The sequence below is a fragment of the Pongo abelii genome, chromosome 17 (assembly GCF_028885655.2).
Source record: "Pongo abelii isolate AG06213 chromosome 17, NHGRI_mPonAbe1-v2.0_pri, whole genome shotgun sequence".
NCBI classification, from domain to species: Eukaryota; Metazoa; Chordata; class Mammalia; order Primates; family Hominidae; genus Pongo; species Pongo abelii.
Genome location: NC_072002.2, coordinates 38,641,862 through 38,668,557, shown reverse-complemented (window position 1 = coordinate 38,668,557; position 26,696 = coordinate 38,641,862). Strand labels below are relative to the sequence as shown.

The 26,696-nt window shown below is 38.2% G+C and overlaps 1 protein-coding gene across 2 annotated transcripts; it reads right to left on the bottom strand.

Annotated features, from left to right (window-relative positions):
* Nucleotides 1–212: 212 nt before the first annotated feature.
* On the bottom strand, nt 213–26,454 carry IMPACT (impact RWD domain protein). 2 transcript variants are annotated; one of them, XM_063716861.1, is made up of 12 exons: nt 26,162–26,312; nt 24,905–25,033; nt 24,027–24,079; nt 22,572–22,634; nt 15,374–15,459; nt 13,082–13,204; nt 10,560–10,663; nt 10,267–10,344; nt 8,246–8,319; nt 5,537–5,627; nt 3,763–3,897; nt 213–2,938 (listed from the first exon to the last, which is right to left on the bottom strand). In XM_063716861.1, exons 1-12 carry the CDS (start codon nt 26,195–26,197, stop codon nt 2,870–2,872), a joined length of 1,041 nt encoding a protein of 346 aa, XP_063572931.1. In that variant the 5' UTR covers nt 26,198–26,312; the 3' UTR covers nt 213–2,869. The 2 variants fall into 2 exon arrangements, with proteins under 2 accessions (XP_063572931.1, XP_002828166.1); XM_002828120.6 differs by lacking the exon at nt 10,267–10,344 and having other exon boundaries at nt 26,162–26,454.
* Nucleotides 26,455–26,696: the final 242 nt, after the last annotated feature.

The following is a 26,696-nucleotide window of genomic DNA, read 5'->3' as shown; positions in this document are numbered from 1 at the left end:
AAATGTACAAACCTTGACCAAGAAATTCCGTATCTAGGAGTTTTCCTAAAGAAATAATCAAAGATACATACAAAAATCTGCAAATGATGTAGGTTTTCACAGTTGTTTATAACAGTGAAAAATTGAAAAAAACTTAAAAATTGGAAATAAGCGCAGGACTAGTTAGTATAATATAATACTGAGAAGACAGAATACAATGCAGCCATAAGAAATTTAAGCCATATAAGAATATTTATTGACATGGAAAATGTTAACAATATACTTCTATATGAAATATGTAGGCTACAAAACAGTATATACAGTTTAATACCATTTTTATGGAAAGAAAAATAACCATATATACAAAATCATGCATAAGAAAAAAATAAGGGTGTACATACCAAATATTAATAATAATGGCTATCTCTGGATAGTGGAATCAGAGGGATTATGTAACTTTCCCAATAAATTTTCCTGTCCTCCAAACAGTATCCGCTTCATACTATTATTTCTTGGTTGTAATTAGTTTGATATAATTCTCTTCAGAAAGGCTCTGTTTCATTATATATACCTCAAAGCATACTTTTGATGCAGCTTCTGCAATTCCCATCTAAAAAGTGGATAACGCTTGCTCTTATATTCTGGCATATGAAGACTATTTGTAATTAACACACTATAAAATATGTCAAAGCAGGCCAGGCATGATGGCTCACACCTGTAATTCCAATACCTTGGCAGGAAGATCGATTGAGGCCAGGAGCTCAAGACGAGCCTGGGCAACATAGGAAGACCCTATCTTTACAAAAAAATTTTAAAAATTAGCCAGGTGTGATAGCACATGCCTGTAATCCCAGCTACTTGGCAGGCTGGAAGGTCAAGGCTGCAGTGAGCCATGATCATGCCACTGCACTCCAGCCTAGGTGACAGAGCAAGATCTCATCTCTAAAAAAAAAATTTTAAATAAAGCAAAATATGCCACAGCATAGATCTGGTTGTAGAAAATTATTATATGGAGAACTGAAAAATCTCCTAATCAAGACAAAAATTTTAAATAGAGAAAAAAATACTATCTATCATTAGTTCAAGTTTCCATTAAGAGTAGTGTGAAATAGCTCCAAGTTCAGAAATGGAGAATTTTGCCATCTCTCCCTCTTACCAGCCAATTGACTTTTACTACAGTTTTTTAGTTAGTAAAATATAGTTAATAATTCTGTATAAAGGAGCACAAGTCAGTTTCTCATTGTTTCCTATCTCCCTTCATAGGTCTGACATGTTGAAATTGTGAAATTATTTAATGTTAATAGTTTTTAACTTCCTTAATTATGTAAAATAATTAATTTTTAAATTATTTTTATAGTTAAAACACAAAGCATACTTTTCATGGAACCAAGTGTTCCAAACACAAAAAGGTCATTCTCTGATGACTCTTGATAACATACAACATAAAACATAGTTATAACAAATATAATTTAGAATTTATATTTCAGAATCCATCCTGGTGTAAAGCTATTTACTATACCCTTACTAAAAATACCAACAGTAAGGATGTTGGATCTTTTAAAGGTAAAACATCAGAGAAAAGAGAAAAAGACCTGTTTGTCCAATTCTCTGTGCTTTCAATGCTCTAGCACCATCCCAAAGTTGCCTCCTAACTTCTGTTCCCTCCCTGGGAAGGGAAGTCCAGGCAAATCTGTGATCAGTTAATAACTTTTAACAATTGTTTGCCATTACATCTGAAAGTGAACATTTAATCACTTGTTATATCTGAAAGGTAAATTTCATTGTCTTAATGCCTAGAGGTAACTGGAAGATGAAAGAAACATAAAGGTTTGATGAATAGAGGGAAAAAAATGGGGCAGAGGGTTGTTTCTGTTTTTCCAATGAAAAGGTTTGCTCCTTCTCTCTGCAAAATCTTGGAACTGAGAAAGCTGTCTGGAGTGCAGATGGAAAGCATGCATCAAATTGATGTAACTACATAACATACTCCTGCCCTACACCAGGGTCATTCTGCCACCTCTATCCCACTCTAAAAATGTCCCATTCACCACAGCCTAACTTCTATCATAGTTCTAATTCCTCAGTGAAGATCACAAGAAAGGTACTTCCAGGTTGTTAAAAGAAACGAAAATGTTACACCAACACATTTCTGGGGTGGAAGGATACTACTGACACTACATATTTATTGCTTATATTACAAGAATTTAACAAAAAAAGCAGACTAGAAAATCACTTTCTGAAATTTCACAATCACCAATTTGCAACAGAAACTGAAGCATAATATTTATGCTAACGAATATGTTGGATGAATTATCACCTCAGCACATAACTGCAGATGGATACTCCTGGATTTTCACTTAATCCATTACTCAATGATGAACACTATAAAATGAAAGGTGACATACTTATGAACTAAAATCACAAGAAGAAACTCTCCAAGATCAATCTTAAATGAACTCCTATTCCAATAAGCCATAAAGAGCAGTAAAAGGCAATATTCATTTAACAGTACAAGAATCTCGATGACAAGAAATCAGGTATTTATATTCCTCTAGAGGCATTTCTTCTCCACCTAACAAAGGCACTTGACATGTACTGAAATGGACAGTTAATTCAAGTACTGCCCTGGGCAACTGTTACCTTGCTAAAATTAGATGAAGTGGTGATTAAGTTCAAATTAGTTCTCCCAAATAAGCCTGAAACACACATGAATAGATCATAAGTTCTCTATTTTTGGCAGATGATATAACCAAAGAAAAGCTAATGTTGGTATCCATGCTGAACTGGCTGACTTGAGCAGTCAAGGATACTCTCTCTGCACAATATATTCCTTGATGACTATGGAATGTATATATAATTATAGGCAAATTAACCTTTCCTATAGTTTCAGGTATTAATGTTCATTCCTCTTCTTGTCTTTTCTTACTTTTTTGTTCTTTCCCAAAGCCTTAGATGACTCCTCCTGAAAAAGACACAAATCAGTGCAGCATCTCTCCATTTACATAAAGACAAAAACTTCAATCTAATCACTTATATTTATACATATATATTCCATGTATATTCATACATATATGTATGTATGTATATATGTTATAGTGAGGGTATAATCACTTTCATATGTGTCATTTCTGTGTTTTACAGGGTACTTTCACTTATAGGCTAATATTTTTTAAACAATCAAGAATAATCAGGGAAACCTTATTTATCTAGTAGATTTATGTTTGAATAATTTCAATATTATTTCATCTATTGTCCCACTTTCCCAAGTAAGGCAGTAAAATTTAAATAAGGCAGATATGAACATACCTAAAATATAAAACAAAATAAACTCCAAGTAGAAAGGAAGAAAGCATCTAAAGGTATGCCAGTGGAGGCGGAGATGTTTTGACACTAACGGAGAATTTCAGAATTTTATAGATGTTTAAAGAACATCTAGCCTGATGTGATATCAGCTACAACCACTCTGGGGCTCAATTTTAGGGATGGAACCTAGTTGGTCTTAAAAGGTTTTTCTAATTATAAAATTCTATGAACCCATGAAATCAAGGTGCGAAGGGATGAAGTGATCTGTCCTATGAAATCAAGGTGTGATGGGATGAAGTGAGCTGTCCAAAGTCACGTGACTGGCCAGACACACTGTTTAGAGTCCAGGTCTCCAGGTTCTTAGTCCAAAGGTTTTACCAATTCACCACCCACATTCTGATTCATTCTTAATTTTCTGTCTTTTTAAAAAATTCCCAGACAGTGATGAGAAATTCTCTAGATGTAGTATGAGGAGCCACTTACAGGTGAATTTGTGTAGTTCTTTTCCACTAGTATGTTTCTGGCACAGTTGTTGATATGTTTAAAGCGATCTGGTCCTAGCAGAATCCCTCCATACCAGCGTGATACTACCACCATGACATTCTTCACATTCAAAATCTGTTATTTTTTGGAAGCATAATTAGGTACATAGACAGACATGTACAAACATGTGTTTTAAAAAAGGAGAATGAAATAACCCATATATAAAATTGCACATAAAATTTCCCAGTGACTTTAATGGTAGAGCCATATGAGTGAGTAGGCACTGAGTGAGATTACTAACAATTCAGGGAGTGAAATGGAAGAACAGAAGCGAATCTGGAAAACCATCACTGTATTTCACAATGTCCTCAAATTCCCAGATTTGGGGCAACTGGACAGAGTGAAGGGGAGACCGTGCAAGTAGGATTCTAGCACCTGGTGACTTCAACCACAACAGCTAAGTTCAGGCAGCATTTTACTACTAGGCCAAATAACAACAAAAAAAAAAACCCTGCTTCTGAACAAAGCTACAGGGGCTGCACGAGGCATCAATCCCTGGTGCTATTAGTAAGGTTTTCATCAGTTGAGATCTAGATCAGTCTCACTCTGTCACCCAGGCTAGAGTGCAGTGGCGCAATCTTGGCTCACTGCAACCTCTGCCTCCTGGGCTCAAGTGATCCTCCCACCTCAGCCTCCCAAGTAGCTGGGACCTACAGGTGCATGCACCACCATGCCCGGCTAATTTCTGTGTTTTTTTGGTAGAGACAGGGTTTCACCATGTTGCCCAGGCTGGTTTCGAACTCCTGGGCTCAAGTGATCTCCCCGCCTCGGCTTCCCAAAGTGCTAGGATTACAGGTGTGAGCCACCATGCCTGGCCGTCTTCATCAGTTTGACATTTGTCAAATGCTGCCCTTAATGTGAAGCCCACCAGTCTACAGGCCTGACCCACAAACACAGTTACTATTCAAGGGAAAGGCCTTGTTAGAAAATAAACCTTCACATACAAGAGCAGAAAAAACCAGGTAACTACCTTAGGAAAAAAACAATCCAATCCTAAAATTAATGAACAATAAATGATCACCAGACAGATGAAGAAAATCCAGCAGCATGAAAGAGAAAGGACAAGATAAACAAACAAAAATGGACCAGGAAAAATTTTTTTAGGGGTGAGAACATCTTAAAAAAGAAACTCTAATTAATATAATCGGAGAAATTTTAGAAGATATTGGAGCCATAAAACAGAACAGGATATTCTTAAAAAGGAAAAACAGAAAACAAGAAAGAACTCTTAAAAATTAAATATATGGTTGCTAAACAAAATTTCAAATTCAACAGAAATTCTGGACAACAGTCAAGAAAATGTCTCAGAATATAAAGACAATGAGATGGACAACTTAATTTAAAAAAAAAAAAAATTCTGGATCTATCCAGAAGTTCCAATATCCAACTAACAGGAGTTCCATAAAGAAAGAATAGAAAAAATAAAGAGAAGGAAATTGTCAAAAAAACAAAGTGTTTTCCCAAAGTTGAAGACAATCTTCTGTTGTCTATGTCTTGAAAGCATAGCACTTCTTATTAATTATTTGCTTTCTGTCCCACATCCACTGGTTAAAATTTTCATTCAATCAATATTTTAACATCAACTACTAATTAAATCAAATATATCTTATGTTACATAGTTCAACTGACTTAGCTATTACTAAATGGAGCTCTGTTTTGTTGAGAAATTTTATGGCTTGTACAGAACAGGATTGATAGTTTAACTTACACCTACCTCCATGAGATGAAGAAGACGCCCACCAGCTGCTGTTTCCCCATCATCCTCACAATCCTGTAAGAAGGTCTGTTTATCCTCACAATATATTCTGTAAATATATGTAAGAGCATTACACTTTGAAACTAAAATATTATAATAAAAGTTATTCCTCAATATCTGTGATCATTTTGATTACTTCCAAAATCCGCATATTCATTTTTTTTAAATCCTTCTTGAAATATGTATTATATTAGATATATTTTCACTGATGGTTTACTATCCAGTATGTTTGCCTTTTTATGTACTTGGGAAAGCTAGGAATCAAAGGCATCTCCTTTATATCAAAAATGTTGCTATTATGGGAAGGTGAATTTATACATGTGACATTCCCCTTACTTCATTTAACCTTGAAGCTACTGAGAGCAATCACTGAAAAACATTTATTGAGAATATACTGTATAAAAGCAACAGGTACTATGACATGTTATAAAGGAAGTAAGTGGCATGCATCTGTCTTCAAAGAGCCTTAAGATGTAGTGAAACAAAAAGCATATAAAAAAAGATGAAGGCAACAAAACCAACATGAGGTAATAGTTTATACTTTCATCTTATTCCAGCCATCAAGCATTTCTCTATTTTCTTCTAAGAATGTAAAGATTTAAATTTTCCTCTGGATGGTTACTAATATTAGAGACAAATCATGGTATTTTTATCCATTTAAACTAGAAAGCTATATCTGAAATAATAATGTAGGCCTACAATACAGTAAAATAAGCTTGGCAAATAAGTGCTAGAGATAGAAAAAAAAATAGTGTCAGTTACAGTATGCCATCTGGTGGATTTCTTAGGGCCCTACAATGGTATCATGTGGAACTGGGTAAATGTAGTAAAGACATCCTCCCAGCTCTGGCCATAAAAAGCTGTAAACTTTTAATGTAAATACTAAAAGCTATAAAAGCTCATCTACACACCTAAGTCAGTTATGTTACCTTACAGTAGTCACATTCATTCATTCACTCATTCTTCCTTCCCTTCATCCATCCATCCACTCAATAAATATTTACTGACCACCTACTATGAACATTAAAGTTAAAACACTATGAGTACTTTTTTCTTTTTTTGCATAGCTGAGATACAAGATTGTTGAAGCTGTAGCCACAGCCATAGAGGAGTGAAATAAAGAAAACAAATGAAATTGGATTATCAAATTCAGCTCCATCACTTAGCTATGGGATCTTCAAAATGCTAACCTTTTTACAGTGGTAGAACTGCTAACTAATAAGAGTTAATTTACATAAAGTTTTGGCACAGAGTAGGCACTCAAAAAACATGTAGAATAAATGAACATTACAATTTTTACAGCCCATTCTAATGACTGAGAGTAGTCTAATTCCTCATTTTCCTATTGAAGGCCATAACTGAATAAGAAAACATTAAAATTCTATCCAGTGATACTCTATTAAGAGGGGAATTACATAACAAATAATTGTTTGTAAGTTTTGGCACTTAAAGAGATGTGAAATTAGTAATATTAAGAACTCACCCACTCAAAATGATGAATTTTTGAGTTTCAGTTTCAGATAGCCTAGATTCTACAAACAGTCTCAATCACATTTTAAATTTACACCAAGTCCCTATGTTCTGAATTATTTTAGGCCTAAACTATGTACCTTTAAAGTCTTACAAATTTGCGTATTTTTTCAAATGCCCTTCATCTCTTCACTTATAAATCAGCAAAGATACATATAAAAACCTGAATTCTCAAAACTGAAACTCATGTAGTAAAAGAAATACTCTTAATTCACTGCTTATGGGAGCATAAATTGGTTTTAAAAACTTTCGGGCTCACATCTGTAAATCCTAACACTTTGGGAGGCCAAGGTGGGCAGATCACTTGAACTCAGGAGTTTGAGGCCAGCCTGGGCAACATGGCAGAACTCTGTCGCTACAAAAAAATACAAAAATTATGCCGGGCATGGTGGCTCGCACCTATAGTCCCAGTTAACTTGGGAGGCTGAGGTGGGAGGATTGCTTGAGCCAAGATCGTGCCCCTGTACTCCAGCCTGGGCAACAAGGGGAGACCCTGTCTCAAAAACCAAACCAAAACAAACAAAACCTTTGCAAGAAATTTGGCTATATATCAAGAGTTTCAAAATTGTTCACACTTTTTGATAATTCTACTTCTAAGAATTCTTTCTTCCTTTTATTATATTCCCATTTCATTTCAAATAAGAATCTCAAGCAACCAGAACCTATCCTGAGGAAATAACCTAAAAAGAATACAAAGATGTTCCCTGGACCACTCTTTATGATCGTGAAAAAAATGAAAAACTAAAAGGAAATGGTTAAATAAATTGTAGTATGGCACCTCAAATATTTTACGGCCATTAAACAGTATTTATCAAGCAGTTATAACAATATGAAAAAGTGCTTTTGTTTAATTAAGAAAAAAACAGGATACAAGGGTAAAGCATTGGGAAAAAATAAACTTTCAGAGAAAAAAATGAAACAAAAAACAAAACATTGTCAGTTACATTTGATGGCAGAAAATGCCAGATTTTTCCCTTCAATTCTTTTTTTTTCTTTTCTGCAGTTTCCAAATATTCCACATGTCTATTACTATTACAATGGAAAAAATACATAATAGTTATTATTTTCTAAAATCATGCATCATTTCCCTCTATTTTTAAGAAACTGCGTATACTAAAACTTGTGATGATTACTCACCTGTAGGCATAGATGTTGTGGGTGGCACTAGCTATTTTCTTATTCTCATACAATTTGGAAAGAACCATTTTCACCTTAAAAACAGCAATAATATAAATAAGTATGCTTTTTATATTTGCTCTGTAAATAAATGCTAGAAAAATACCTTGAAGCATGCTGTATTAAAATAAATAGTCACTTAAAGAGTCTACTACACTCTGAAAAAGTCATTACCAAAGTTTCCTTCTCATTTTAGGGGCAGAGACTGGTACTCATAATTGGTATAAAAATGACAGACCTGGTATTTTTGAGCACTAATTATCAACAAGTATTTCGGTAATACTATGTCAAGGGAAAGTTTGTTCCCCATGTAGGGAATTTTAAATGTATCATGTAAAAATTCTAAAAACTAGCTCTGAAATTTACCAAATGTATACATCCAATGTAGCAGGTGTACAATAATGGTATGTTCCAAATGTTATAAAACCACAGCTTTCTCTGGGAGTCAAGTAAGGTTCATAGAGGGTCACATGAGCCAGGTCTTATAAGTGGCAGTTCTTCTGCATCAAAAGGAAAGATGAGGCAGGAAGAAGACATTCCACACAGAGAATAGGGCTATATGCAAATACAGGGACTGGGTGACCAAATTTAGCAAATAAAAGTACAGGACATCCAGTTAAATTTGAATTTCAGATAAACGACAAGTAATTTTTTTACTATAAGTACATCCCATGCAATAATGTTTATCTGAAATTCAAATTTAACTAGGTATTCTGTATTTTATCTGGCAACCCTAGTGGGAACAAAAAAGAGAAAAGTTCAGGAAGCTTTGCACAGCTTAACTTAGAGTATGAATGAGATGACAGCAGATGTGTCATGAATAATAAGCTAGGGCCGTATTACAAAGGATCTGTGTAATAAGTTTAGATGTTCCCTTGTAGACATTGGAAATCAGCAAAGATTACATGTGTGAAGGTGGAAAAGAGAGAGAACAGAGTGACACATGGTCAGATTTTTCAGGGATGTTGTAATGGCAAGAAGTATGGAAGAAATATTGGTGGCAGGGAAGACTGAGCTAGAGTTGGGGACACCAATTTGGATCACAAATTGTGCAATCTTCTGTTTATCATTTTATAATCTTTCAGGTTCTCAAATTCTGATCAATAAAATAGACAATGACCTCTAAAATTTGTTTCAGCTCTCACAAATTATAATGCTATAAATCTAAGTGACTCTGATCAGAAACAGAAAGAGGATCCAGAATGAACAGATTCAGAATTAGAATGTCTCAGGAGGACCCTGGGAAGAAGATGTGACTAAGGGCCAGGGACAAAATAGGATTCCTGAGAGAAAAGACCAGAAGTCCGCACCAAAAGTTATGATCTTGACCACAAGTCAATGCAGAAAAGAACTTCCTCTTTCAGAGTGAAACAGCCTGGTACAAAGAGCTGTATCCCTGAAGGCCAGGGCTTTAAAGAGCTTCAAGAGTAGGGTAGCTGCAAAGACCAAAGGAAGAGACTCATGCCTAAAACCTGCGGTAAATGAGACTTTTTTAAAAATGGAACTGTACAGGTAGTATTGAAATTGCCTCGTACATCAATAATGTAAGCTGAGCTACATTATAGAAGCAAGGAAGAAGAAAAGGATTCTGCTGAAAGGAGAATGAGAAAGGCAAAGACCTAGGAATAGTTTATGGCTGAAACCTCTCCCATTTATATCCCTGGGTGGAAATAAGGTCACCTAAGATCAAGAAGCACAAAGGAAAGTAAGTCAGGTAGGGAGGACTTGGTTTAGTCAGTCTGTCCACTGTCCCCTTTGTTGAATAATAACAGAGGAATGGACTTAGTTTCACAGAACTCCCATTTGACAGGACAAATAATTCTTTTTGACAAGATATTAAGCATCATAATTTTCTATAATAGCACAATGGGTGTTTCTTATTTAAAGATTCATTAGAGGGTTAACCCCTAATCAGAGTTTAGATACAATTTTGAAAGCAGTGACAGGCCTGGGTAGGTGGCTTATGCCTGTAATCCCAATACCTTGGATTGGGAGGCTGAGGCAGGAGGGCTGATTGAGTCCAGATTGAGACCAGCCTGGGCAACATGGTGAGACACCATCTCAAAAAAAAAAAAAAAGCAAGCAAGCAGAGACAAACAGAAACAAAACAAATCTTCCGTGATTCACAGTAATTTGGGAGTAGAAAAATGAACAAATAATTTTTATCTTATATGAAAATAAAGCATAAAAGTAAAAACAAGGGCATTATTGCAAAATCATTTACCTGAATTATTTTAGTAAATTCATCAAAGTGAGCTAGACAAAGGAACTTTACCTGTTTGGGACAAACTACTGGAGCCAAGTGTGCCTGAAAAGTACTTCTTCGGTCTGTAATAGGAATGCCATGATCAATCGGAGGTAATTCTTCTACTTCTACTTCTAGAAATGTAGAAGAAACTTTATTTTTTAAAAAGCCTTACATTCAAATACTGAAAAAAATGAAATGGGGGGGCAGCTGGGAAAGAAATGTAAATTACACGGCAAATCAACTAAAATAACCATTAATCGTTATCTACCAAAATTAAATTTAAATTATAATTTTAAGTAAAAAGCTTCTAACTATATTGTACATAAGATTAAAATACTTGATTTATAAATGATTTCCACCTGCCAAGGTTACCCAGGGGAAGCAATGGGTTGGGACTAATCCTGAACTGCTGCAGTCAGTAGTATAAGTTGGTACAATATCTAATATATAATTTTTAAGAGTATAAAGGGGTCCTGAAACCAAAGATTTATAGCTGCTAATATAAAATTTATTTATCAGTTTCACTGTTGTTAGACCTCTGAGTTAGGAAAACTATGAATTCATATTCTTTATATTGTGTAGCTATAATATAATGCCTTCTGCTAATGAAACTGTTTCTGCTTCATATGATGGAATTAAATACATCAATAATACATCCAATTGGTATTCCTTAAAGAGCATCATGATTTCCAGTTATTACACCTCTTAAAACAAGTTTAAGGATCATGGCTGGGAGTGGCGGCTCACGCCTGTAATCCCAACTGTTTGGGAGGCCGAGGGAGTGGATCACCTGAGTTCAGGACTTCGAGACCAGCCTGGCCAACATGGTGAAACGCTCGTCTCTACTAAAATACAAAAATTAGCTGGGCATGGTGGCGTGTGCCTGTAATCCCAGCTACTCGGGAGGCTGAGGCAGGAAAATTGCTTGAACCTAGGAGGCAAGGCGGAGGTTGCAGTGAGCCGAGTTCGTGCCACTGCACTCCAGCCTGGGCAGCAGAGCGAGACTCTGTCTCCAAAAAAAAAGAATCACTAATTAACCCTTAATGCTGTTGAGAGACTTAATCATCCTGGCTACTACTACCTGCCTCACTTAGGATGAAAAGTTATTCAAGACAAGAAAGTAGGTTTATGTAAGATGTTTTACACCTTCCCTCTGATACTGTCCTTTTCCTGAATTGATTTTGACTGCTGTACTAACATAGTAATAAGTCAAATACAGCATTAGGGTCAATATGAACTACTGACCAATTGATAGTATTTATTTATGAGTACGATTTTTATCCTTTTTCTTTTCATGGTAGATCCTGTTTTCAAAAGATATCATATGTCAAATCCACACACAAATAAATGATTAAAATGGGAGCTACTTAGGCTAGAGCATAAATGAGAGCCCTGGATGCTCCCCACTCTTTCATTTCCTCTTTGTTCCCTTCTACTAGTCCTGGACACCATTCAAAAGCCTTAAAACTCAGAACACCTTTTAAAAGCTACTGTGTAATGACATAGGAAACCCCTCACCTTCAAACAGAATGAATATTCCCCCTGGTCTACTATGTTTTCCTAAGAGGCTTAGGGAAACTAACAATAACATTCAAAATTTTAAAATATTAAAATGAAACATAATATTACAGCAACCTATTTTTATGTTAATACTACTTGATTACGAAACAAATTTGTTTAAACGAAAACTAGGCCAGGCGTGGTGGCTCACGCCTATAATCCCAGCACTCTGGGGGGATGAGGTAGGCGGGTCATTTGAGGTCAGCCTGGCCAACATGGCGAAACCCAATCTCTACTAAAAATACAAAAATTAGACAGGCACGGTGGCATGTGCCAGTAATCCGAGCTACTTAGGAGGCTGAGGCAGGAGAATCACTTGAACTTGGGAGGCAAGGTTGTAGTGAGCTGAGATCGTGCCACTGAACTCCAGCCTGGGCAACAGAGCAAGACTCTATCTCAAACAAACAAACAAACAAAAACTGAACTCAAGCTGGGCACAATGGTACGTGCTTGTAGTCCCAGCTACTTGGAGGCTGAGGTGGAAGGATCACTTGAGCCCAGGAGTTCAAGGTCAACTCGGGCAACACAGCGAGACCTCGTCTCTCAAAAAACAAACTCTTAAAGGCATTTTACTAGCTTTAATGTCCAGGGCTGCACTTTCATTTAATATATTTGTATTTGTGAGCATAGACTAAAATTTAATCCTGAAACATCAGGAAACAACTAAGGATTTCAATACAGAAATATAAAAACATGATGTTAACTAAAAACGTTAATAGCCTTTCTTAGTTTCAATTTCTTCCATCACTAAATCAAAACTCTAGAAAGTAGGGGGAAAAGAGTAAATTTCCATTTTTTCCTTGCCATTCTGATAAGACTTGGCAAACACCAAAATTGCCAACAGGCAGGAAAAAATTAATCTTATCTGCAAATTAATAACTCCTTCCTAAAACTGGAGAAAATTAGTAAATTTCTCTATCATCTCAAAGAACAATACATAATACTACCAACCCACTCTCCTCAAAAGAAATTAGTTAGTAACATTATACCTGTCCGAGTTTCACTGATATCAAAATCCAATGCTTTAACCAAACTTTCCGGCTGACATGCTAAAATGAGATCATCTTCACATTCAACATCTTCCTCTTCAGTTTTCTTCTTTACATCTGGGCCTATGTGAATATGAGACACAATTACTCCATGACGCAGGTAAGAAACGATGCTTTTTAAAAAAATCACTGGGTCTTGGGTTCTAAATACCACTCTTCAACGAAAGGAACCAGCACTCAGCGCATAGGAGAACTGGTTGATTCCTGAGTTGGAGCAAGGAAACTACAAGATGAACCTGGAACCTCATGTGGATCCACAAACTGGGAAATGCTCCAAAAGAGATGGGGCTTATAAAAAGAACACAGGAGTTAACCTGAAGGGGCTCTTAAAGGTCAAAGCTAGAACAATTTGAGCAACAAAAAAATAATGATCGTATGGCATTTTAACCCATGGACTGAAATAATATACATGAGTCCATACTGATATAAATAATAAACAGATAAATAAATACATAAATGGGGAGAGACATCCCTTCCTCATAATAGAATTCCAATTACTAAATGAGGAAGGAATGAAGAAAATAGAAAATCATCACCAGGCAAACACCACAGTAATAAATATTGTTGACAAGTTCCATGGATAGATACTAAAATTAGTGGCAGAAAGTTTAAGGAGAAACAGGATATTAGCATAGCTTCAAAGTATCTCCCTCAAGCTACAAAGAGAAAGATAGTAACTGCAATGGTTAATCTTACATGTCAACTTGTCCAGGCCACAGTACCCATATATTTGTTTACTTTTGTTTGACACAGAGTCTCATTCCGTCACCCAAGCTGGAGTGCAGTGGCACCATCTCAGCTCACTGCAACCTCCGCCTCCCAGGTTCAAGTGATTCTCCTGCCTCAGCCTCCCAAGTAGCTGCAATTACAGGCGCGTACCACCACGCCTGGCTAATTCTTGTATTTTTAGTAGAGACAGGGTTTCACCATGTTGGCCAGGCTGGTCCCGAACTCCTGACCTTAGGTGATCCACCCACCTCAGCCTCCCAAAGTGCTGGGATTATAGGTGGAAGCCACTGTGCCCAGCCTCAGTACCCATATATTTGGTTAAACACTATTTTAGATTTTTCTCTGAAGGTATTTTTTGGATGAGATTACCAATTAAGTCAGTTGAATTTGAGTAAAGCGGACTGTCTTCCATATGGGCCTCATCCTATCAGCTGACGGCCTTAACATTAAAAGACTGACCTCCCCAGAAGAGGAAATTTTTCCAGCAGACCATTTTTGTTTTCAAACCGCAACATTCACTCTTCCCTGGGTCCCCAGCCTGCCAGCCTATCCTGCAAATTTTGGACTTGCCACCTTCCACAATTGTATAAGCCAATTTCTTAAAATATATTTCTCTCTTTGCATGTGGGTACATACACACATATATATACACACATACATTCAATTGGTTCTGTTTCTCTGGAGGACCCTGACTACAGGATTTACAGTGAAGACATTTGGCAAACACCACCATAACCAAGACATCAAAGTAAATATCACCAATAATAAGGCATATGATACAATAGGCACAGTGGCTCACACCTGTAATCCAAGCACTTTGGGAGATCGAGGCAGGAGGATCACTTGAGCATAGGAGTTTGAGATCAGCCTGGGCAACATAGGGAGACCTCATCTGTACAAAAATTTTAAAAGTAGCTGGGAGTACACCACCACTCCCAGCTACTAATCTCACTCCAATCATGAGAAAACACTGGACATACCCAAATTGAGGGGCATTCTACAAAATAACTATCAGTAGTCTTCGTAAGTGTCAAGGTTATAAGTCAAGGAAACACTGAACAACTGTTTACAGACTAAAGGAGAGTAAAGAGAAAACAATGGAAAGCAATGTAGAATCCTAGACAAGATCCCAGACAGAATGGGACAGCCCAAGATTTCATAACATTTTCAGAATGGCACACAATTTAAAACTTATGAATTATTTCTGGAAATTTCCATTTAATATTTTCAGACAACAGTTGACCACAGGTAACTGAAACCATGGAAAAGTGAAATCTCAGATGAGGAGGAATACTGTAATACAAAATTAAAGAGGATAAATCTTATAGAAATAAATAACTATAATTATATGAGTAATTAAACTTTTCAGAGAAACTTGGATTTTATAATATACAAACCATAAACAAGAATACAGATTTTCATATTAAATTTCAATTAGAGTATCTACATAAAAATGTAATTATTATAAGTTAAAAGAGTATTGACAGTATTTTTCAATCCTACCTGGTTCTGTCATCTGAGATTTTTGTATAAGAACATCTCTTATTTTCTCCACCCACAGGTAAAGAATACTTTCACCAATATTCTGTCTAAACAAAATTCAGTGGAAAAAAAAATTTGTTATTTCAAAAATCATCTCAAATTCAAGAACATACAGACATTTACAATCCAAGACATTATAAACAATCTAACCATTTCTTTTTTAAAATAATTTATAAAAACCTGGGGTTTATCAACATTTGTGTCTGAGTATTTAATACAGGTTATAGCAACCTTAAAAATTCCAGTTGACTCCAAAATTAACATGGCTTACTTTAAAATAAGCAGAAGAGCTGTAACCAAAGAGGGGAATAAACATTTCCAAACTAGATGGATTAGAGAAATATAAATGTGACTTAGCTTCTGTAAGTGGATACAATCTTTCAGTATCGATGTCTGATCATTGCTTGCTTTTCTAAACTTTTTTAAGAATTTCAAACCCCTTATTTGGTACACTTATCATTTAGTATACTTATCTCAACAAGAAAGAATGCAAAGCATATGGGAAACTCCTTCAGGGAGTCAATTTACAAGACCTAAAAGACAATTCAACAATTTTATATTCATATCTTGTTTCTGACGAAATATTCTATTGCCTAAATTGATTCATTTTGGTTCCAAATGATGTTTGGTTGCCTCAGGTAACTAAATCCATCTCAAAGGATCACTGAGAAAAAGAATGTGTCACAGGTTTTAAAGTCATGTCCATAGTTATGTTAAATGATGGTAACAGCAATAAAATAAAGGCCCAAGTGTCTGCTATAGAAAAAGACTAATTGTAGGTAAGCATGGTATGTATTTAAAGATATTACCACACTACTATATAGCAACACCTCACCTCCTTCCTCTAAAAGTTTCCCTTGAAACCATTATCTCTCTTTATCACTATTCATCAGCACCCACTAAAACTTTCAAAACAAGAGACAGAAGAAAACAACATTGTTTTTAAATAATTCTATACCCTCAAATCCTCCCCATCACACCACAATTCCTAGTACTAAAACTAAATACTTGTATTGGTTGATATAATGGTAAAGCTATTCACTAAAATGCACTAAGCTGTGTGAAGTTAAACTAATCATTTGATCTGAGTTTCTGTCACCTAATTTTCAATATTATAAGCTGGATGAGAAGATTTTTAAAATAAGAACATCCCAGAGCCGGGCGTGGTGTAATCAAAACACTTTGGGGGGCCGGGGTGAGCAGATCACTTGAGCTCAAGAGTTCGAGACCAGCCTGGGCAACTTGGCAAAACCCCATCTCTACAAAAAAAAAAATACAAAAATTAGCCAGATGTGGTGGTGCGTGCCTGTAATTCCAGCTACTCAGGAAGCTGAGGTGGGAGGATTGCTTGAGCCTGGGAGGTGGAGGTTGCAATGAGTGGAGATCGTGCCACTGCACTCCAGCCTGGGCAACAGAAAAAGACCCCTTCTCAAAAAAAAAACAAAAAAACAAAAAACAAAACAAAACAGGCCAGATGTGGTGCCTCACACCTATAATCTCAGCACTGTAGGAGGATAGCTTAAAACCAAGAGTTTGAGACCAGCCTGGGCAACAAAGCGAGACTCCGTTTCTGCAAGAAATTAAAAAACTTAGCCAGGCACAGTGGTGTGTGCCTGTAATCCCAGCTACTTGGGAGGCTGAGGTGGGAGGATCACTTGAACCTGGAAGTTTGGAGGCTGAAGTGAGCTATGATTGCACCACTGCACTCTAGCCTGGGCGACACAGTAAGACTTCATCTCAAAAAAATTAAAAAATAAAATTTTTAAAGAACAAAAAAAAGATAGCTGCTAGTTTAATGCTTACAATATTATCCCCTTTTTACAGATGAGAAAACAGACACAAAGAGATGACACTATTTAAAAAACTGACTCCAAAAGCCTGACTGAAACAGCCTTAACCTCAGCTTGACTAAACTTTATATGGGCCCATTCCTGACTCTAGGCCCTTACCTCCCTTTTCTTAGAGCATTTTCTTCAGAAAACTTGTCATTGTAAATTCCTTCTCCATCTCTTTGAGATATATGTAAATCTTTTTACAGAAAACTTTAATTGGTTTTACAACCCAGGAAATGTCTTTCTCAAGGACCTGGAAACCATCCCTTTGAAATACAGCATCAAAGAAGACACTGCCTTTATCTTCCAGTCTCTGTGGGAGAATAGGAGGCTAACTTCAACGGGTACCTATTAGTAAATACAGATGGCCTACTCACAAAGAGAAATATTTGCAAACTCAACAATAACTCAATATGCCCAACACACCCGATTAATGGCCCTACATAATATCTTTCAGTACTTTTCTACTAGCTCATCCTGGCCCTTAAAAACCCTTGTGCCTTTTGTTTCAGAGGAGTTGAGTTCACACTTAGTTCTGGCTTCCTTCCCCTATTGCAGCGGCCTTGAATACAGTCTTCCTTGTCTGTTTAACTTTATCCAGTGTAATTTTTGATTCAAGAAGCCTCACTCACCAACATTAAAACCTAAGATTCCATGATACATCAAAATGTGAAGAGATGTAGAAAATTTCAAAAATTATTTTCTTGGATTTCTAAATTAAATATTGCTATAATAGATCATCACAAAATCAAATACTATAAAAAACTGGTAATCCTTTTCATTTTCTCTTAAACAGTATCATATTCTAAGTATTTTAAATGTATTTACTTTTTATCAGAAGTTATTTTTATTTATTCAAAATATTCATATGCAAAATATTTAAATAAAAATTAAGGACTGGGCACAGTAGCGTATGCCTGTAATTTCAATATTTTGATGTGCAGAGGCAGACAGATCACTTGAGGCCAGGAATTTCCGACAAGTCTGGGCAACATAGCAAGACCCCTTCTTTACAAAAAAATACAAAAATTAGCCAGTGGTGGCACACCTATAAACCCAGATACTCAGGAGGCTAAGGTGGGAGGATCACTTGGGCCCAGGAGGTCAAGGCTACAGTGAACCATGATCATGCCACTGCAGTCCAGCCTGGGCAACAGAGAGAGACCCCATCTCAGGAAAAAAAAAAAAAAGGTAGGTACAACAACCAAACTAATCTACATCTAATCAATCACCAAATCCTAGCTTTTATATATATATATTTTGTTTGTTTGTTTGTTTTTTGAGACAGAGTTTTGCTCTTGTTGCCCAGGCTGGAGTGCAATGGCGCGATCTCAGCTCACCGCAACCTCTGCCTCCCGGGTTCAGGCGATTCTCCTGCCTCAGCCTCCCGAGTAGCTGGGATTACAGGTATGCGCCACCACACCCAGCTAATTTTGTAGAGATGGGGTTTCTCCATATTGGTCAGGCTGGTCTCGAACTCCTGACCTCAGGTGATCCGCCTGCCTCAGCCTCCCAAAGTGCTGGGATTACAGGCATGAGCCACCGCGCCTAGCCAATATATTTTTAAGTATTTCTTTAACTGACCTTCTTCTCCATTCATATTCTTTTTGCCTTAATAAAGGCCTCCACTATATCCCTCCTGAGTTACTGACTGCTCTTCTAAAGAGCCCCTTCTTCACAGCTTACTTTTTATATATTTATTTTTGAGACAGAGTCTCACTCTATCACCCAGACTGGAGTGCAGTGACTCCTTCAACCTCAACCTCCTGGACTCCAGTGATCCTTCCACCTCAGCCTTCCAAGTAGCTGGGATTACAGGCACGCCCCATCACACCCAGTTAATTTTTATTTTTTTAATTTCTATAGAGATGGGGAAGGTCTCACTATGTTGCCCAGGCTGTTCTCAAACTTCTAGCTTCAAGCAATCCTCCCACATAGGCTTCCCAAAATGCTGGGATTACAGACAAAAGCTACCACACCTGGCCCATGTTTAATTTTTAAAAACCTATATTTCCCCCTTGCTGCCCTCTGCTGGAATTATATGGAAAATATGATTAAAAGTTGTCACAAAAGGCCAGGCGTGGTGGCTCACGCCTGTAATCCCAGCACTTTGGGAGGCCGAGGCAGGCAGATCACTTGAGGTCAGAAGTTCAAGACCAGCCTGGCCAAAATGCTGAAACCCCGTCTCTACTAAAAATACAAAAATTAGCCAGGCGTAGTGGTGCACGCCTGTAATCCCAGCTACTCAGGAGTCTGAGGCACAAGAATTGCTTGAACCTGGGAGGCGGAGGTTGCAGAGAGCTGAAATTGCACCACTGCACTCCAGCCTGGGCAACAGAGCAAGACTCAGTCTCAGAAAAAAAAAAAAAAAAAGCTGTCACACAAAAGTTTTAAAAATAAAGCCAGGTGTGGTGGTATGTGCCTGTAGTCCCAGCTACTCAGGAGGCTGAGGCAGGAGGATCACTTGAGGCTTGAGCACAGGAGTTCAAGGCCAGCTTGGGCAACACAGTGAGGCCCTATTAAAAAAAAAAAAAAGTTTTAAAAGTAAGATGTGTATTTCTATTTAGACTACATGTGTGAAAATAATACCACTGGACCAAGGTTATTCGAGTGCGTTAAATAAACAAGACCCCATATTCCACCATTAGAACAAACTATATTGTAATCTCTGACACTTCCTAAGTCTCAAATAGCTCAAGTGAACTAATTAAAGAAAAAAGGAAAGTTGTGTCCTGTGGGAAGGTATCTTTTAGTAAAAGGAGGACTTTGGGGATAGGGGACAGGCAGGTGAAGAGCCACTTCTGAGTGTATGACATGTACACGGGTAAGAAGAAACGCTAACTGATGAATGTGATTAACATGATGGAAGCTAAGTGTGAAAGATTTTCAAGAAGGAGGAAGTGGTCAATACCACCAAAAGTTAGGTAAGAGCTGAAAAATGGCCATTAGATGAACAATTCTGGTGTTAATGGTGAACAAATCCACAGTATACTGATCTTATTCTACTTGGGGGGGGGGGCAGATAAACTGGCAAATATGAGATTATAGAAAGAAGTTTGTTGGGGGCACAAAAGTTGGAGTGGCCAGTAATGTTAGGGAGAGATATCAGAAAACATTTAATTAATGAAATACTTATACTTCCGCCAAGGATGACGGAATCACTAAATGGGGACCCAAGGAAGACCATACTTGCTCTAGGCAGGAATAAGTAGAATGGATTCCACAACAACTTACCATTTTCTAAATAAATATTTTGGGAGGAAAAGAAACCTGGCCTGGATCCCAGGGACACAAAGAGGGACTGTCACTGTACCAAATGGAGTGGCCACCTAGAACATATAATACAGTCCTTACTAGATCCTGGATTACAGTAAAACTGATATTCCAGAACATTATTTGTTTTACTAAATTATTTCATTAAAATTAATCTAAATCATAGATATATCTTCTCTAGACAACTGCATTAGCCCCCAACTGATGTCCCACATCTACTCTTGCCACCTTCCAAACACTACTTCAAACAGAAATAGAATGACCTTTTTTAAATGAAAATATTATCACGGCCAGGCACAGTGGCTTAAACCTGTATCTCTGCACCTTGGGAGGCCAAGGCAGGAGAACTGCTTGAGGCCAGGAGTTTGAGACCAGCCTGGACAACAAACCAAGGCTCCATCTCTACAAAAAAATAATTTTTAAAAAAATTAGCTGAAGGCAGAGCATGGCAGCTCACGCCTGTAATCCCAGCACTTTGGGAGGCCAAGGTGGGTGGATCATGTAAGGTCAGGAGTTCGAGACCAGCCTGGCCAACATGGTGAAACTCCGCCTCTACTAAAAATACAAACATTGGCTGTGTGTGGTGGTGGGCGCCTGTAGTCCCAGCTACTCGGGAGGCTGAGGCTGGAGAACTGCTTGAACCCGAGAGGCAGAGGTTGCAGTGAGCCGAGATCATGCCACTGCACTCCAGCCTGGGCAACAGAGTGAGATTCCATCTCAAAAAAATTTAAAAAAAATTTTTAATTAAAAAAATTAAAATTAGCTGGGCATGATGGCACATATCTATAGTCCCAGCTACTCGGGAGGCTGAGGTGGGAGAAATCGCTTGAGCCTGGGAGGTCAAGACTGCAGTGAGTCACTACTGTGCCACTGCACTCCAGCCTGGGCAAGAGAGCAAGAACCTGTCTCAAAAAAAAGAAAATCTTATCATGGCACCCTACTACTTAAAACCCTTCTCTGCTTCCAGCTATTCTTAGTATAAAGACAGGCTCTTCAACATAACCTACAAAACTCTGCAGGACCTGTCTTGTCTACCTCTCCAGGTCTTTTTCCCACCATATTCCCTCCATCTCATCCTGTCTCTTACCACTGCATATCACCATTACTGTTTCCTGTAATGTGCCAAGCTCCCCAACACCAAGCCTTGTGCTGTGGCCTCTCACTGGAATTACCATCCCCTAATTAACTCCGCTTTTAAGTCAAACAAGACATCCCTCATCTCCTAGACTATGTCAGGTCTTGTTTCAAACTCAATTAGTTTTGCATATCTTCCTTTCATAGAACTTACCACAGCTATTGTTATATTCATTTTTACAATGTTATAAGTAATATCTCTCCCACACCATAAATTCTAACTGCCATGAAAAAGGGCACTTCTGTTCATGCTAGCCATACCTGCACCCAGGATCTAGTACAGTGCCTGCCATGTAATATTTATTGAATGAAGAAATGAATGAAAAATATAGCCCATCAATAGATTCTGAGTCTTATGGCCTAATACAAGGGAAATTACCATTCAAAGTACATAGACATTTAACAAATAATTACGCTTAGGATTCTGTAATCAATTTCATTCTACATAGCCTATGAAAATACCAAATCAAGAGCAGTATCTCTGACTTTATTTTCACAAGTTGGCTAAGTGTTTTTGTTTTTTTCATTAAGACCCTTTCAGCAAATAATTTTTTTTTAATTTATTGAGATTGAGATGGGGGTCTCACTGTATTGCCCAGGCTAGTCTCGAACTCCTGGGTTCAAGCAATCCTCCCATCTCAACCTCCTGAATAGCTGGGATTATAAGCCTATGCCTAAGTGTTTTTTACAGTTATTAGCTCTAAATATTACTATATTTTTGTATCTAAGTAGAAGCTATCAAATGTATATATAAAATTATATAACTAACCTTTCAAGGTCTCTTCAAGTGAGTCCTTTTTGTTAAAGCAGAAGTAGCTTTAAAAAGTTTAGAAAGGTTCGAACAAAGGGTTCACAGGTTCAACAAAAGCCCACAATACAATCACTAACAGAATTATTTTAAAAAATTGCCTGTCACTTACATATATATTTCCTCAAGGCTATTTGATAAATCCGCACGTTCTTGCCCTTTAAGCCAAGGAGCACTAAGATTAAATAAAACAATTAAGAAGATTATTCAAGGATTATGTTTATACCTCAAATTACTGATTACATGACAAATAAATTTTTTTGGCTTTAAAAAATTATTTTCATAAATGGTCTTATATTTGTATAAATCTATATAGTTGCAAAATGCTTTCATTAGCATTAATTTATTCAGCCTTCCCAAGAAACCATGACAAAAACAAAACCCACACCAAAATTACTGTTTTAATGGTTTAAAAATTGGCCAGGCGTGGTGGCTCATCCCTGTAATCCCAGCACTTTGGGAGGCCAAGGCGGGCAGATCACGAAGTCAGGAGATCGAGACCATCATGGCTAACATGACAAAACCCCATCTCTACTAAAAATACAAAAAATTAGCCGGGTGTGGTGGCGGATGCCTGTAGTCCCAGCTATTCGGGAGGCTGAGGCAGGAAAATGGCGTGAACCTGGGAGGCAGTGCTTGCAGTTAATCAAGCACGCCACTGCACTCCAGCCTAGGAGACAGGACTCTATCTCAAGAAAAAAATTTCTGAAAAGGACATTTATGTTTACAAGAATTCTATATCTATCATTTGCAATAAATAAAAATAAAAATTTACAGAACCATTATTAATAGTAAGCATTAATGCTATGGTTTTAAAATATGTGCACAAAAAAAACTACTAGGTACAAATTCTAGTAATTGAGTTTTTTTTTTTTTTTTTTAAGGCTAATTAAGTGAAGCAGTGGGAGTGAAGAAGAAACAAAGAAATCTAACCAGTTGTGATCAATTACTGGTTATAAACCAATCACTGGTCTACAATCAGACCAGCCTAGTAATTGAGATTTTTATGGAATTCTGTTCCCAAGGGTTTATACATATTACTAGGTGATGGGGCCAAGGTAGATGAAATATCACTTGCATCAACAGGTCATGGCTCATAAAGATTAAGCTTGGGCTGCCAAGAAGATGGTTCACCAACATCAACGGGGAAAGGGGCAGGGAGAAACACCAGAAGCATCATAAGTAACTCCTGGAAGGCAGGCAGTCTTACAGGTACATCAAAGAACTGTGGCTAGGTCAGGAGAACTTGGTTAGGAGAAACTCTAAGGGCCAAGGTTTCTAGATTACTAGGCTAAAGAGGAAGGTTTCCTTCCTCATCTCTAAAGACAATTCTGTAGCTACTTCACCTCTACGAACCTTGTGATTCTCTTTTATACTAAGTGTCATATTTCATTGTTTTATAGAATTTAATTTTTATTTAAATGCTCTATACCAAACCCAAAAGGTACTTTTAATTTCTATATACATTTTAATAAGAAAAGTATTTTATGTAAACGCAAAGTACAGTATAAACATCTTTCAAAATAGAATCTTTTTATAACAATATAAATGTAGAAATACAGCTTACTTCAACTGGTAGATAGGTGGAGCTGTACCTGGGTATTCATTCGGCAACATCACCTACAATGCAGGTTCAAAAACATCTGTTTACACTTCATCAAGGTTCAAAAGTAACCATATTTATAAAGCTAGCAGCTAGACAAAAAGGGCAAGGAGGACAGAGATGAAAGGAAAAGGAAAACTGAAATATGGGCATTATACCCTGACCCCAAGTGGATGGAGTGGCATTATAATATTTTCTGGGTACTTTTCAGAAGAAATACTACAAAAATCCTAGGAAACACTATTAACTATATGAAATAGCTAACATATAATAGAGAACCATACATACTTCTTTTCAAATCAGTATTATAAAAACAAACACTGGCAAAAACTGTTTTGCATCCTTTATGTTGAAAGTACATACAAGCAGTCATCAAAGATTAAGCACTAAGAAAAGCCATAGCTGACCTTTTCATTTATTTTATCCTAACTACAACTGATCATTGATCATTGATTCTCAATTAATAAAGAAATGAGTGTCTCCTCTACGAGTCATCTACATTACTAAACTCTCTTTCCTTTTAAATGTTAGCCATCTTTCCAGGTTTGGACCCTCTCCTACTAGATGAAGAGAATAATGAAGGGAAGCAAAACTACAGTCTCTCAAGGGTCCATTAACACGTTTAAATGATTGAAAGCATTGGATTAGAAACACTGAAACTATCAATTAATGTATGATTTGAAAGTGATCTGAGATGTAACTGCCCATGTGTTTAATCATTGATAAAAGCCAACAACAAAGATAATTTAGAAAACAACACAAATAATCATTAGAATACAGAAGTCAACAATATAGTTCATACTGTAAGTGAAAGATGGCTGCAGGGAAGGGGGAAAAAGTACCTGCAAGCAAAGTGTCCATTTGGGGTCATCTATATCGTCGCTAATTCTAATACAAAATATTTTGGCACAGTCATCAATGACACACCACTCCTCGCCATAAATGGCTGCCATTGCTTCAATTTCCTCATTCTGAAAGAAATTGATTTTTTTAAAGGTCAACAAATGTACATATCTTAAAATCCTATTCTTACTACTTTATAAGGTATTCGCATTCAACATTACCAGAATAGATAAAAGACTCCTAGATGAGCCTTACCAGGCCAAGTGTTTCTTAAGAGCAGGTCACCATGTTCTGCTCTCTCGGTGGTTGCTAGGCGCTACTCCAATGACTGGAGTCAGCCTTGCTACTGCATTACGGTGCTTTTGGCCACTATTGAGCCAAAATATAATATATATGCACGCCCATACTTTGTAGTGACCATTCACACGTGAAAAGATAAACCTATCTTCTCTGTTCCACCTTGTCTTTTTTAACAGGTAATCTCCACCCCTGACTCCCACCCCCAATAGCTCGGCCCCACATTATCTGTGTACTCCTGCTGGGTGTCTCACTGGTTCTTTCGTATTAAATTTTGTGTGGCGGGGAGGTGGGGAGGGGGTACACAAGGACTAGATGGGTGGTTGGTTGGTTGGTAATCAAACCCTTAAAACATTTCATAAATTATTCTTTGGGCTTGGGGTTAAAAAACAAAAATAACTGGAGGAACTAAAGGGAGAAGATGGGAAGCAAAGTATCCATTCAACTTCGTAGCATTTCATTTTGTACTCACAGCCCTGTAGGAAAAGACTTATGATCGCCCACGTGAACAAGGCACAGGGAAAGCTCGATGCCAAGGACCAGAAGGAGTGAGATTCGGTGGGTTCTCGGGGACCTGCAGGGTCTGGGCTATTGCCATTTTGCAAAGGGGGAAACCCGAATTCTTCAGTGATTTGTCCAAGATGACCCGGCGGCGGCAGGGTGGGGAGCGAAACCCCGGTTTTTGCCTTCGGCCCAGAGCTGCTTAGTCGCGTGTTAATGGCTGACGAGGACACCGTCCGACACAGGCCGAGCCCGCGGCCGCCGAGGAGCTGCCGGCCTAAGAGCGCTCGGCCGAGGGGAAGCGCCGGGAAAATGGAACGCGGTGGAGGAAATGGCGTGGCCAGTGCTGGCGGAACCCGGGGCGGCCCCGGGCGGAGGGCCCCTCGGCTGAGGAAGACTGGGATGGCGAGGTGAGCCCGAGCCGAGCCTGGAGAGACAGCACCCCGCCGGGGCCTCACCTGCCTCTGGTCGCTCCCTGCGTCCCCCTCAGCCATGTGGCCCCTGGACCTGCCCTGCAGCCGCCACCTGCCAGGTCCGGAGCGCGGGGGCGGGGCGCTGCGGCTGCGAGCCGAGAGCTGGCTGCGGCGCGGCCCGACCCGGAACCGCAACCCTGCCACGCCGCGTCGCCGGCATCTGCTTCCGGGTGGCGGGCCGAAGGGTGTAAGGGGCTTCTGGCTCCTAGGTTTGGGGTGGGGTTCTCGGTTGGGGCCTTGCTCCCACCTTCACTCTCTCTGCCGTAGGGCGGAGACTCAGGGAAAGCCGACCCTCGCGAGTTGCTGCTAGAGGCCTTCACGGCTCTGTCTCCTGGGAATGGGACGGGGCGGGGGGCTTTTGCTTGCCCATTGCGGCCTTGGCGCCATCGGAACGCCCAGGAGACTTTGGGGAGTCATTTACCACCGCGTCCCGGGAAGGGACTCAAACCTCAGTCCACAGTCCCAGACTCGTCTTTACATTCCTAGGGAGAGTTTTTGTGTGTTTGTTTGTTTGTTTTTA

What these genes read in the sequence shown, in the direction of transcription:
- IMPACT (XM_063716861.1), bottom strand. Translation starts at nt 26,197, where the DNA reads ATGGCTGAGGGGGACGCAGGGAGCGACCAGAGGCAG. An exon ending in CAGGGAGCGACCAGAGGCAG is followed by an intron (nt 25,034 to 26,161) that starts GTGAGGCCCCGG and finishes AATTTCTTTCAG; the next exon opens with AATGAGGAAATTGAAGCAAT. An exon ending in CCACCTATCTACCAGTTGAA is followed by an intron (nt 22,635 to 24,026) that starts GTAAGCTGTATT and finishes ATTTAATCTTAG; the next exon opens with TGCTCCTTGGCTTAAAGGGC.